General features: G+C 42.2%; 1 protein-coding gene across 3 annotated transcripts in view; it reads left to right on the top strand.

Moving 5' to 3' along the window:
- The window catches only part of KDM4C (lysine demethylase 4C), a 281,603-nt gene that overhangs the window by 28,781 nt on the left and 239,211 nt on the right, over positions 1–13,611 (top strand). For all 3 annotated transcript variants that reach the window (XM_040963735.1, XM_040963734.1, XM_040963733.1), the window contains exons 3-4: positions 453–628; positions 4,751–4,865. In XM_040963735.1, coding sequence (XP_040819669.1) covers positions 453–628; positions 4,751–4,865 — 291 coding nt within the window. The remainder of the gene's footprint in view (positions 1–452; positions 629–4,750; positions 4,866–13,611) is intronic.

The following is a 13,611-nucleotide window of genomic DNA, read 5'->3' as shown; positions in this document are numbered from 1 at the left end:
GTTTGATGTGTACATAAGTTCTGATAAAGACAAACTTTTTTTGAGAAACAATGATTTATGTAAACATAATTTTATCTTCTGTTCAGAGGTTAACAGAATGACTTAGTGTGAATTCTGATGTCATATTGTTCCAATTTGAATTTGCAGCTGAAGTAGTCTCTCACTATTAGAACTTGAGCTTTTTCAGTGTGTCATTAAATTCTATCTTTAAAATTGAATTAATATTAATTAAAAACTAAGTTAATGCAAGAATTGATAGGGTGAGACTCAATAAATTTTGCTGTTTAAAAAGTTATTCTCTTTTTATGAATATCCATGATTTTTTTTGTTTCCTTGTTTTTTAAAGAGGAGATGCGTAGAAAACTTCTGTTGTAGTATGTTGGGATATAATTGTGCACTAGCTAGTTGGAATATTTTCAGAATAATTTTTTATTTTATTATGTTACTTTTAGGTGATTCCTCCTAAGGAATGGAAACCAAGAAAGTGCTATGATGACATTGATAATTTGCTTATTCCAGCACCGATTCAGCAGATGGTAACTGGGCAGTCAGGATTGTTCACTCAATACAACATCCAGAAAAAAGCCATGACCGTGAAGGAGTTCAGGCAGTTGGCCAACAGTGGCAAGTAAGTAGATTACTGTTTGCTATCTTTTTATTAGTACTGACTTGAAAGACACAGAGAAAGGGAGAAACACACAAACACAGAAAGAGAGAGAGATGAAGAGAGAGAAAGAGAAAGAGATACCGTCCAGTCTCAGCGGTGGGCTGAAACCAGGAACCAAGAGCCAGGAGCTCTGAATCAGCCACATTGTACAAATGCCCATTCGCTTGAGCTGCCTTGCACTGCTTTCTGAGGTGTTTTGGTAGGGAGCTGGATTGCAAGTGGAGCAGCCAGGGTTCTTGGTGCCCATATGGGATGCTGGCATAGCAGGTATGGTCTGGCTATACCCAGTATGTCACAGAGCCAGACCTTTAACATTCTTTTATGAATACAGTGTTATTCAAACAGTTGTACAAGCAATTTTACCTTTTCTTGAAAGATTTATTTATTTTTATTGGAAAGGCAGATATATAGAAAGGAGAGACAGAGAGGAAGATCTTCTGATGATTCACTCCCCAAGTGGCCACAATGACTAGAACTGAGCCGATCTGAAGCCAGGTGCCAGGAGCCTCTTCTGGATCTCCCACACAGGTGCAGGGTTCCAAGGCTTTGAGCCATCCTTGACTGCTTTCCCAGGCCACAGCAGGGAGCTGGATGGGAAGCGGGGTTGCTGGGATGAGAACCAGTGCCCATATGATATCCCAGCATATACAAGGCAAGGACTTTAGCCACTGTGGTATCGTGCTGGGCACAATTTTACCTATTTCTAAGTATAAACTGTTATGTTATCATCTACTAGTTAGATGGTTGAATAGAACCTCAGTTTTGATAACTTTGATATTCCACAGGATAGTTTGTATGTTAAGAGTAGTTTGATTACATTTCCTATCAAAATTAGCCTTGGCAATCAGCATAGCTACCACAGGGGCCGTGCAAAGTGCTCTGTGGTTTCCTGGGAGGAGAGTAGGCATTGATGTTTGTTACTAAAGGAAGGAGTTTTATTTTGTAGATGCTGCTGAAGGATACTGAGAAATAGTTTTAGCACTTGTAAAAATAATGCATGAGTATTTTAAAATTTAGGCATTGAGGCAGTGTCAAATTTTGACATGGAAGTTTTAGAGACAATAATTTAATGATTCAGTTTCCCCCTCTAAAGATTTGCTTATTTTTATTGGAAAGGCAGATTTACACAGAGGAGAGACAGACAGATCTATTTGCTGGTCTAGTCCCCAAATGACTGCAAGTGCAGACCTGAGCCAATCTGAAACTAAGATCCAGATCTTCTTATGGGTCTTCGTGTTGGTGCAGTTCGCAGGGCTTGGGGCATTCTACACTGCTTTTCCAGACCATAAGCAGGGGGGCTGGATGGGAAGTGGAGCAGCCAGGGCATGAACCGGTGCCCCTATGGGGTCCCAGTGCACAGAAGCGGAGGATAAGCCAATTGAGTCATCATGCTGGACCCTTTTGTTACCAGTTTTGAACAATTTGGTGGGTTGGAAGAACAGTTGCAATTCACCCTGCATTAGGGATGGTCTTTTCTGGCAGGATTCGTAAATATCAGGTGCCAGCCAGTTGAAATGGTTTCCTGTTTTCAAGGTCAGAATTAGTGTTCATTTAATTTCTTTTGCTAATTTTCTCTGTATAGTTCCAATTTTAGTATATGTGCTGCTGAAGCAAGCAGTATTCATTTAATTTTTAAAGATTTATTGTTTGGGGCCCGGTGCAGTAGCTTAGTGGCTAAAGTCTTCTTGTATGTGTGCCGGTGCATATCCAGGCAGCCCCACTTCCACCCAGCTTCCTGCTTGTGACCTGGGAAAGCAGTTGAGGAAGGCCCAAAGCTTTGGGGAACCCTGACATCTGTGTGGGAGACCCAGAAGAAGCTCCAGGCTCCTGGCTTTGGATTGGCTGAGCTCTGGCTATTGCGGCTGCTTGGGGAGTGAATCTGCGGACAGAATATCTTCCTCTGTTTTTCTGAGTCCTCTTTGCATATCTGACTTTCTAATAAAAAAAAATAAATCTTAAAAATATTTATTACTTGAAAGGCAGAGAGCGAGAGAGAGAATATGGTGATGAAAGAAAGATTTTCCATGGGCTTTTTCACTTGTCTCATGGCTGCAATGGTCAGAGTTGGGCCAGTCCAGAGCCAGGGTGCAAGAGGTTCTTAGGGTCTCCCATGTGGATGGAGCAACTTGAGCTGCGTGAGGAGTGGAACAACTAGGACGTGACTCGACCCACTATGCCCCAGCTCTAGCTTTCATCAGTTTACTTCAAATATTCAAATATTTTGTAGTTTATCCTTAATGGACAATGTAAAATCAGAGTTACAGGTTTTGAAAAATTGATTCCGTTATGGTATTCAGTGCCATTTTCATGGTGTAAGGTAGTTTGCTTGTTTAGAAGATCTAAGAAAAGGTAATGTGTGCTGCTTTCCTTAAGTAGGGATTTACACCTGTCCGTATCATGTGACTTCGACCTTTAGCTGGTGCTGGCATTCCTGGTGTTACTGGCACTCACTATAGAAGTGGTAAATGAGGTCAAGCTATGGTTCTTTCTTGGTCATCCTTTCCGTTTTTATCTGCTCTGTGAGGTTGCAGTGTCCTGAGTAGACCGTCAGATTGTTCTTAATTTTCAATATGAAATTGTCAAATGAAGTTTAATGTTCTTGCTTATTAGAAAGATAACCCATTTGGATGCCTTGCCTAATTGATACAGGTATTGATTGTATAATCTGAAATGTTTAATGTACTTTTCAAGGTTACTACGACTGTAAATTACATTTAAATTTTTTTGATTGTTTTCTCAATTACTTTCATACTTTATAAGAAAATGGTGGCATAAAACATGAATATTGTTCAAAAATGTAAAAAATAGAGATATAAATGCTTTTCTGTAATTTCTACATCAATAAAAGCTGTCAGTACTTTAGAATACATCCTTCCTGACCTATTAGCATACAGTTAGGTATTTTTTACTCAAAAAGCATAGTATGCATATTACTTTGTATACTGTTCAACACTTTAAAGAAAAAAATCACTAGTTTTTAAATATTAGCTTGTGTTAATATCATGGATAATATGTCTTACACAAGTCAGTGATGTTAGTTGTATTTTAACGACCAGGGCACACATTTGTAAAGTCTCCTGGATAGTGTTGAAATACTTGAAAAGTTGTGTTCCCACTCCAGATGTGTAAGAGATCTCACTTAAATATGCTTTAAACCTACTTGTTTACTTTCATTTATTTGAATAGTAAAGAAAGAAAGGGAAGGAAAAAAGAGAGATGTGAGAAAGAAAGAGCGAGACATTGGCTCCTTCCCACATGCTTGAGGCAGGTAGGTGTTGACCAGGGTTCACCCAGAGTCTGGAATTCATTCACTGGCTTCCTTGTGTGTGATGTAAACCTAAGTACCTGAGCCGTCACCTCCTGCCCCCTCCCCTGATGTGCATTAGCAGGAAGCTGGATCAAAAGCAGAGGCAGGACTGCTCCCAAAGGCCCTCTGTAAGGGATGTTGTCATTCCTTGCTGCAGAGGTCTCCTTACCCCATTATTATTATAATAAAGATGCAAGAATCTAGGAATGAGAAAGCATCTTATGTGAAATTATTTTCTATTTGAGAAGTTCACTTGTCACATACCTCTGATGTCAGGCTGAACAAGGACTAAAGCCAGAGATAGGAGTTCAGTTCAGATCTTCTTTGTGTATGGCGGGAACTCGTGTGTTTGGTATAACTGTCATCTCCCAAGGTTTGCATTACTAGGAAGCTATAGTCAGGAGCCAGAGTTAGATGTCACAACTCGGGTACTCCAATATAAAATGTGGGTAGCCTGACTACTTGCTAAGTGAGCCTGTAGATGGAAGATCAGTGTTTCACTCAGCCTTTTCCCCCTCAACTCTATCTTTCAAATAAATAACTAAAATACATCTTAAAGAATAACTATGAAATATATAGTTAATTTAGGAACTTTAAGTGTATGCAGGTATTTATGATAAATGCACTTGAAACTATCACTCATTAGATTATACGATATAGGTATCCCCAATGTTTTCATTTAGATTAGATTTTGTTTAGAAAGAAATTCAAATCAAACTGGTGTGAAAGGTCGTAGAATTGTTTCACTGATTTGTCCTAAAATTTATCTTTTACAGATATTGCACTCCAAGATACTTGGATTATGAAGATTTGGAGCGCAAATATTGGAAGAATTTAACTTTTGTGGCACCTATCTATGGTGCAGATATTAATGGGAGCATATATGATGAGGTAATGAAGTTTGTGAGGAATCATTTGTTATGGGCCTGGCATAATGGCTGAATGGCTAAATCCTCACATTGTAAGTGCCAGGGTCCAATATGGGCACTGGTTCATGTCTCAGTTGTTCTGCTTTCCCACCCAACTTCCTGTTTATGGTCTGGGAAAGCAAGAGAGGATGGCCCAAAGCCTTGGGACCCTGCGCCCACATGGGAAACCTGGAAGAAGCTCTTGGTTCTTGGCTTTGGGTCAGCTCGGCTCTGGCCATTGTGGCTATTTGGGGAGTAAACCAGTGGAAGGAGGGTCTCTATTTCTCTTCCTTCCCGTAAATCTGGTCTACCTTTCCAATGAAAATAAATAGATTAAAACAAAAAAAGGAAAAATTTTTTATTAGTACATTTAGACAGTTGAGACTCAGTCATCTGTTGTGCTTTGGTCAGTATTTCTTCAGAGGACAAGAAGCAGTGTGAAGACTCACAGGTATGATTTCTAGTTTAGTGTTTTCCAACCGAGGCCACTGCTGACTGAACCAACACCTGAGATTCTTCAATGGCAGTGAAATATGTTATCTGGTTACACTTTCTTTGCATTGAGTTTTTTTTCAAAGATTTTATTTATATTATTTGAAAGGCAGATTTTACAGAAAGGAAAGACAGAGAATTCCTTTTTTTTTTTTTTTAAATCTTAAAGGTTTATTTCATTTTTTTTTTTTTTTTATTGGAAAGTCACATATACAGAAAGGAGAGACAGGAAGGTCTTCCGTCCGTTGATTCAGTCCCCAAGCGGCTGCAACAGCTGGAGCTGCGGTGATCTGAAGCCAGGAGCCAAGAGCTTCTTCCGGGACTCCCACATGGGTGCAGGGTTCCAAGGCTTTGGGCTGTCCTTGACTTCCTTCCTAGGCCACTAGCAGGGAGTTGGATGGGAAGTGGGGAAGCTGTGACATGAACTCTCACCCATATGATATCCTGGCGTGTGGAAGGTGAGGACTTTAGCTTCTTGCCTACCGTACTGGGCCTGAGAGAGAATTCTGTCTGTTGCTTCACTCCTAAATGTCCACAGGGTTAGAGCTGAGTCCATCTGAAGCCAGGATCCAGGAGCTTTTCCAGGTCTCCCATGTTTGGGGCTCCAAGGCTGTCCACTGTTGCTTTCCTAGGCCATCAATAGGGAGCTCAATCCAAATGTAGCAGCCGGGACTTCAGCTGGCATCTATATGGGATGCCAGCATGGCGGGCAATAGATGAACTCACTACACCACAACGCTGGCCATACATTATTTCATTTCAGGTGGCATCTATATTGTGCATAATTATAATTCACTGGTTTTCATGGCTGTGCCTTATTCTGTTGTATGAATTGGCCAGAGTTTATTTGTTCCATCCCTGGTGGTCTTTTGGTTGCTTCTAGTTTGGGCTAGTAGGCCCAAAGCTTGTGTGTATGTTGTGCATGTGTTTTCAGGTTATAGAGCATGTATTACTATTGGGTAGATACGAATGGTCATAGAGTGTACACATGATGTCCTTCAGAAGAATACTTTTTTCCAATTTATGGTTTTTGTATAGCAATGCTTGTCAGTTCCCTTTGTTCCAAATACTTCCTTATGCTTCATATTGTCAGTATTTTAATATTAGCCATTCTCTTGGTTCTATTTAGCAGTATATTGTGGCCTTAAATTATAACCTTGTTTTTTGTTAGTATCTGCCAACTGTGTGAATTTTCCTTCTGGTGAAATGCTTGTACAGGTCTCTTGTAAATTTTTGTAAATTTTGTCATACTTTGCTGTCTTCTTTCTTTTTTTTTCAATTTGTTTGTTGTTACTTGAAACAGAGAGAAAGAGTGGGGGAGGGGAAGAGTTGGGGGGGAAGAGAGAGAGAGACTGAGCTTCATCAACCATCCCAAATGGCCACAGCGTCTGGAGCTGAGCTTGTCTGAGGCTGGAAGCAGAAACTTCTGGGTACACCATGTGGCTTTTTTGGGGGGTGAAGGTAGCCTTATATGTTACACATAGTTAGGGTTAAGGTCTGCATGCGTGTAATAAACATGAGAGCTCAAGGAGGAGGCCGGAGGTATCTTCTGGTAGCAGTTATTCTGGACTGACATCGAAGCCGAGGGGAGCAGGTGGGAAATAACTGATGGTCAAGGATTATAAACATTGGAAGCAATGATGCAGGCCTGGTTTTTCAGTCTGCCATCCACATTTTGTTCTTCATAGAGCAAGGCACTGTGTCTTTATTAAAGTAGCTCCCAGGAATATTCCATTGGAATTGGTGAGCCAGAGTAAATACTTGTTAGCATTTTATAGGTGACAAACATGGGACCAACAATGGTTAAATTACAGAGAGAAGGAGAAAGCTTCTATCCTCTGCTTCACTCCGGGGCAGGGCTCAGCCAAAACCACTAACCTGGAACTCTGCACGTTTCCTACTTGGGTAATAGATGCACAGTTACTTGGCAGATCTTCCTCTGCCTTCCCAGGTGTGTGAGCAGTGAGCTGGAAATGGATTAGCTGGAATTTGAAGCTGTGCTCATAAGGGGTGCTGGTGTCCCAGGAGGTGGCTTACCCGTTACTCCATAACAGTGACTTCTGCATATATAATTAAAAATTGTAAACATTGCATTCGGGATCATTTTTGGAACAAATTCACAAAAAAATATCCAGAACTACCCTTTGACCAGTGAAGTAGCGTAACTGATGGATACAAAGATGAAGTTGATGAACATTAGTTGATGTGCTTATTTTTTAATGCTTGTCTTTGAAAACCACTTATCCATCTGCATTGCTTTGTGGGAACATTGCCATTCAACTTCATATTTGAATGACTTTGATTATCAAAATCTAGTGAACAAGATTCAATGATTTGTAAATACTCAGTTTTACAGCATCCTGAGTATTTACTGGCTTCAGAGCTGTCATGCTGTCATTATGGTGGGGGCCACAAGGCATAATATTTATGGAATTTCCACACTGTTGAAGGAGTATTTAGCATATTGTGAGTTGCATGGCATTTTCAGTGCCTTTGTAGCATAAAGAGAAATGCTGTAAATTCTGGTAAATAATACCAATCATCACGAAGACATCTAAATTCAAACAAATGAAAAACAGTTTGCATTTTTTGAGGTAGATAGAGAACAGTAAGAGCAAGGGTACATTAAAGGAAATGAGGAGTGTTATCACTGGAGCTGTCAGGAACATTTGCAATCAAAATGAATGTGTATTGAAAAGCTCATCTACTGTTTTGCTGTTGATTATTACATTTAAACCAGCTTTTTAGTTGAGTGTTTAAATTGTACTCAGAACTAGCTTCTTATGACTCATAGGGTTATTTTGAAAGGAACTACAGAATTATGAAATTATAAACTATAATTGGCTATAGAATCAACGTGAGGTTCTGTGGAGTTCGCGGGAGAGCACTTAGAGAAGGCTTGCATTGAAGGAAGCCTTTCTGTAAGAGGGAGAACATCGGAACCTGGTGTCGATTGCTTAGTTTTATTGAGAGGAGACAGAGAGTAGAAGGTGTGGCAGTTTGGCAAGCCCACATCCAACAGACCTGGTAATTTAGCTGAAATTGGAGGTGTTTGCTGAGCAGGTGCTTGGCAGGGGTGAGAGAGGCCTGGAACATCGGGTGTGGGTGAAGGAGGTCGGCTTGAGCGTGCACCATGGCTTTGGTCGGTGGTACCACAGCAGCTCCTCTTGCTGTGTTCCAGAGTCTGATATATTTCCTAGCACCACAAGATATTTTTAAGGAGCAGAGAAGGTGGCAGGTTCAGACTTCATATAGGATGTAGGCTGGCGCTTATTCATGGAGGGCTAGTTGAGAGTAATCAGCCTTGTTAGAAAAGGAGTAAAAGCCATGTAATTCTAGAGATTGGGTCTTGTTCACTCTTTTATTATTCTGCTTCCTTTAGAGCTTTATTTCCTTTGGTTATGCTAAAATCCGTACTCAACACTGTGGATAGTAGCCTGTGGCAATAATGGTATCACCACCTGGGCAAGTTACTGTTTTTCACTCCAAATAGTAAAACTATCAAAGACATGGGGTAATATACCCAGCTTTTGGATGTGTGGTGTAGACTGTTGGTTTGACAGTCAGACCCTGTTGGCTCCTTGTTTTTGTAGGTAAAGTTTTGTTAGAGAAGAGCCTTGTCTATTCATTTTGAGATTATTTGTGACTACTTTTGTACTGTAATGGCAGAACTAGATAGTTGCAACAGAGGTTGTATGGCCCCTAAAGCCTAATTTTTTTTGTTTTTACCTTTTTCCATTTTTTGGTTATATTTTTGACAATCTTTACATAGTTAATTAGGATAAAAAGATTCAAGGGCTACAGGAAAGTGGGTAAAACTATTATTTCCACATTGTTTCCTTCATGTGTCTGAGGTAAAGGGGGATTTTAAGGGAGAAACCCCACCTAGTCTCCTACCAACCCCAGGTCCTGGATGAAAGCCTAAAATATTTCCAATTGGTTCCTTACAGAAAATGTTTTACTAGTCCATTTTACAGTGGGACAACAATTTGTTTCTTTAAGGATATGCAAATCTTTTTTGAAATAGGTGAATTAATACAATTCTGAATGGTCTCAGGACAATGAGGCTCATATAACTGACAGTGTTGGTTATTGTAATGAAGAAACTGGGGTGCTTGGTTTCAGGGACTTCTGTTTTGAAAAGGTCTTAGAAATAAAATCAGTTGTGGTCTTGGGTAATCCCACATGATTCTTGAACAACACTAACATTAGCATGAGAGTAATTAGGTCTTGTGCTTCACTAAGGGGTGGTCTGCTGATAAAGGAAGTTTTAATTAACCTTTGCTAATTATCTACACATTTAAAAACTAAGCCCTATGTGCAGAAGAAGCCCAGGAGTTTCTTTAGGAAATAAGCACATAAAAAAAGAAGATATTAAGAGGAATGAGGAGCAGAAAGGAAAAACTCCTGTATGAATATATTGGATGGGCCTGGCATATTTTGGTACTAGGCTACTGGTAGCCTAGTGGCTAAAGTCCTTGCCTTGCATGTGCTGGGATCCCATATGGGCACCAGTTCTAATTCGAGCGGCTGCTCCACTTCCCATCCAACTCCCTGCTTGTGGCCTGGGAAAGCAATTGAAGACAGCCCAAAGCCTTGTAACCCTGCACCTGTGTAGGAGACCTGGAAGAAACTTCTGGCTTCTGATTGGCTCAGGTCTGGCTGTTGCAGCTACTTGGGGAGTGAACCAGTGGATGGAAGATCTTTCACTCTGTAAATCTGACTTTCGAATAAGAATAAAGAAATCTAAAAAAAAAAAACAAAAAGGGGAAGAATGTATTGGGTGTTAATATTTGGCAAGAGACAGGCGTTTGGAACTGAGACTAAGTCATTGTTTGTTATCCTTGTCCCATACTGGAATACCTGATTTGAGTTCTTAGTTTTTTTCATATAGCTTTATGCTAACATGCCCCCTGGGAGACAGCAGATGATGGTGCAAAGTTGTGGCTTCATTGCCACCCCTGTGGACAGCATAGATGGAGTTCCAGGCTCATTACATTGGCCTGGCCCTGGCTTTTGTGGGCATATGGGGAGTGAACCAATGAATGGGGTATCTTTCTCCATCTATATCTACCTCTTTCTCTCAGCCTTTAAAATAAAAATTAAATTAAAGTGAAAAAGATTTGGGTGAGTGAGACAGAAAAGCCAGGGGATATATGGAGAAGACACAAGGGTAGATAGCACTTTAATGATGACCAGTAGCATATGTGCCGCCATCTAACTCTGAAGGCATAGTTGCATTTCTGTTTTGTACAGGCTTTTCTGATGCTACCTCTTGTCTTTATAACAACACTTGAAGGATCTCCAATGGTATTATCTGTATTCCAAAGAATCAACTATGAGTGGGCATTTAGTGGTTGAGAATTTCTCGGTTCAATTCTTGGCTCTGGCTTCTGACGCCAGCCTCCTGTAAACGGAGACCCTGGGAGGCGGTGGTAATGGTTCAAGTGATTGGGTTCTTAACGCTGAGTGGGAGACAACAGTTGTGATTCTGTCTCAGCTCCAGGCATGTTCGGCCATAGCTGTTGTGCTCTGTTCAGCAGTGGATGGAGGGAGCATGCTTTTCTCTGCTTTTCACAATTTCTTAGTAATAAATGTATTTTATATTTGTTGATGTTTTCATAGTTGATCAGGGTGGGAAGGATCGAGGGTTAAGGAAAAGTGGGTATGATTATTTTCAGATTTTCTTTCTTTTTTAACTTGCTTTTTCTATTTATTTAAGATTGTTTTTATTGGAAAGGCAGATACGCAGACAGGAGGAGAGTCAGAGAGGAAGCTCTTCCATCTGATGATTCACTCCCCAACTGGCCACAGTGGTTGGAGCTAAGCCAGTCCGAACCCAGGAGCCTGGAGCCTCTTCCAGGTGTCCCATGCGGGTGCAGGTTCTAAGACCTTGAACCATCCTGGACTGCTTTCCTAGGCCACAAGCAGGGAGCTGGAAGGGAAGTGGAGCAGCTGGGATTAGAATCAGCACCCATATGGGATCCTGGCATGTGCAAGGTGAGAACTTTAGCCTCTAGGCTACCACACCACACCCATTTTCAAATTTTCGATTTCTTCTTCCTGTATCTGAGGGAAGAGGGGAGAAAAGGGGAAAAGTCATACCTATCTTCCCAACTGAACCAGTACCCAGGGATGGGGAATTGCTACCCGATATCAACCCAGTGTCCTGATGTGGCACATGCACTTAGGGTTCTGCCCAAGTGTTTTAGATAGTTCTAAAATGCTGTCGATTTCACCAAATGGGAAAATCCCTTCCATTGTCCTTTGGCTGATGTAATTGACCTTAGAATCTCTATTTGTCCAAATATTTGCTGTTATTGTTTGGCTGGGGTAGTTGTCCAATTTTTTCTGTCCTCTTCCTGCTATTGAACATATGTCCTCTGCAGGCCCTAATGAGCTGCCATGTCCTCCATGTGCGTCTAGGCCAGCCGTCACTGCTCTGTCTTTTTCAATGAGGTGGTCCAATTCTGACACATGCACTCTGTGATCAGACCACAAATTCTGCACATGAGACTCCATGCCCTTGCACGCCCCCAGCTGTGCCATTCCAGACCTTGGTAAGCACACACACCAAGTCCTCACAAGCGTGTCACCTGGTGACCAGTGAACTTTCCCTGACACCACTAGTGCTGTGGGCTGCCTGACCCAGGCCCCACCTGACCCCCCAGCACCCAGGGCTCATGCACCTGACAACCACTGCGTAGGCAGGCCGAAGGATCCAGGCCAAGCAACCTGGGTCCCAGTGGAACCCCCGCCCCTGGGGCTCGTGGACCCAGCACAGCACCTACTACATAGGCAGGCCCAAGGACCAGGTCAGTCTCCTTTTTTCCTTCTGGTATCTGGGGAAAGTGGAGAGAAGAGGAGAGGATTGTTCTCTAAGGATGGGAGATGGCCACCCTATGTCATCCCTGGGTCCCCGGTATAGAGCATGTTCTGAGGATACAAATTTAGTGATTTTGGTGGTTCTGAGATTTTGTTGATTTCATTGCTCCAAGGTTGAGGAAATACTAGCAAGGTTGGTCTATTGGCTGACATAGCCCACTTAGTTTCTATTCATCTAGATACTTGTCAGGGAGAGCTGTCCAATATGTTCTGCCCTTTGTGGTACTAGTGTATTTAGCAGGCCTCAATGAACTGGTTGTCATGTCCCCCATAGGCATCTGGATGTGTTGTGCACTACACAGGTTTCAGCAGTCATGGAGATCTAGTTCTGACACATGCACTCCACAGTCAGACCACATATCCTGTGATTTTCACCATGGTTGGAGTTCTGAGTCCAGCGATCCAGTTGGAGGAGGGGTGTTCCAAGAAAGCTTGCCAGAGGTGATCCCAACCTGACCCCTGTGTGTATTGGCCAGTGAGGGGTCTGACTCAACCCATCATCAGATCAGCCTACTTATACACTGGTGGCTGCATTCACCTGGTCATTTCTGTCTGCAGCCCCATCTCACGTGCAAACTGGTGAATGCTGCAGCCTAGCCTAACTGCTATCACACACTTGGCCCCTCACGTACACCAGCGGGAACTGCAGCCCAGTTGGAGTGACCCCCATAACTCCCACTAGGTCCACCCCCAATCCTGGTTTCTGTATTTGTCAGTTTGTGCAGCAGACTGGTTCTGTCTGTCCCACATCTTATTCAGCTCTTATATAGGACATTGGAGCCTAGTTAAACCCAACTGACCCTAACATTCAGCCCACACTCATGACGGCAGGTGCCATAGCATATCCATCTAGGCCTGTTCCCATTCCTAGTTCCCATTCTTACTAGTGGGAACTGCAGCCCATACTAGAGGTGCCCACAATTTCTCTACTAGGCCCATTCCCAGGCTTGGATCTTGTACTTTACAGGTGGTTCTGCAGTCTAACCTGACAGAATTTGGCCACTGATGCTGTTGTAAAGCCTGCCCAGCCTGCAATTACTGTGGCTCATGCATACATCAATGGATATATTCTCTTAACCCAGCCTTTTTCTCTCCCCAAACCAGCTCATATACAGGCCAATGGTTGTTGTAGTCCTACCCAGCCTAGTCTGTTCTCCAAACCAGCTCACATACAGGCCAATGGTTGTTGTAGTCCTACCCAGCCTAGTCTGTTCTCAGTCCCAGTTCTCACATTTGGCAACAGGAGCAGTGACCCAGTAGGGGTCCTCCCACAGCTCCCCTACTAGACTGGCTTCTCATCCCCGGTCTTACATGTGCTGATGGAGCTGAGGCCTAGATTGTTATGGCTTGTC

The sequence above is a fragment of the Ochotona curzoniae genome, unplaced genomic scaffold (assembly GCF_017591425.1).
Source record: "Ochotona curzoniae isolate NIBS_2020 unplaced genomic scaffold, NIBS_Ocur_1.0 scaffold_3208, whole genome shotgun sequence".
Lineage (NCBI taxonomy): Eukaryota > Metazoa > Chordata > Mammalia > Lagomorpha > Ochotonidae > Ochotona > Ochotona curzoniae.
The sequence above is the reverse complement of the archived record's forward strand: the minus strand, read 5'-3'. Positions and strand labels throughout refer to the sequence as shown.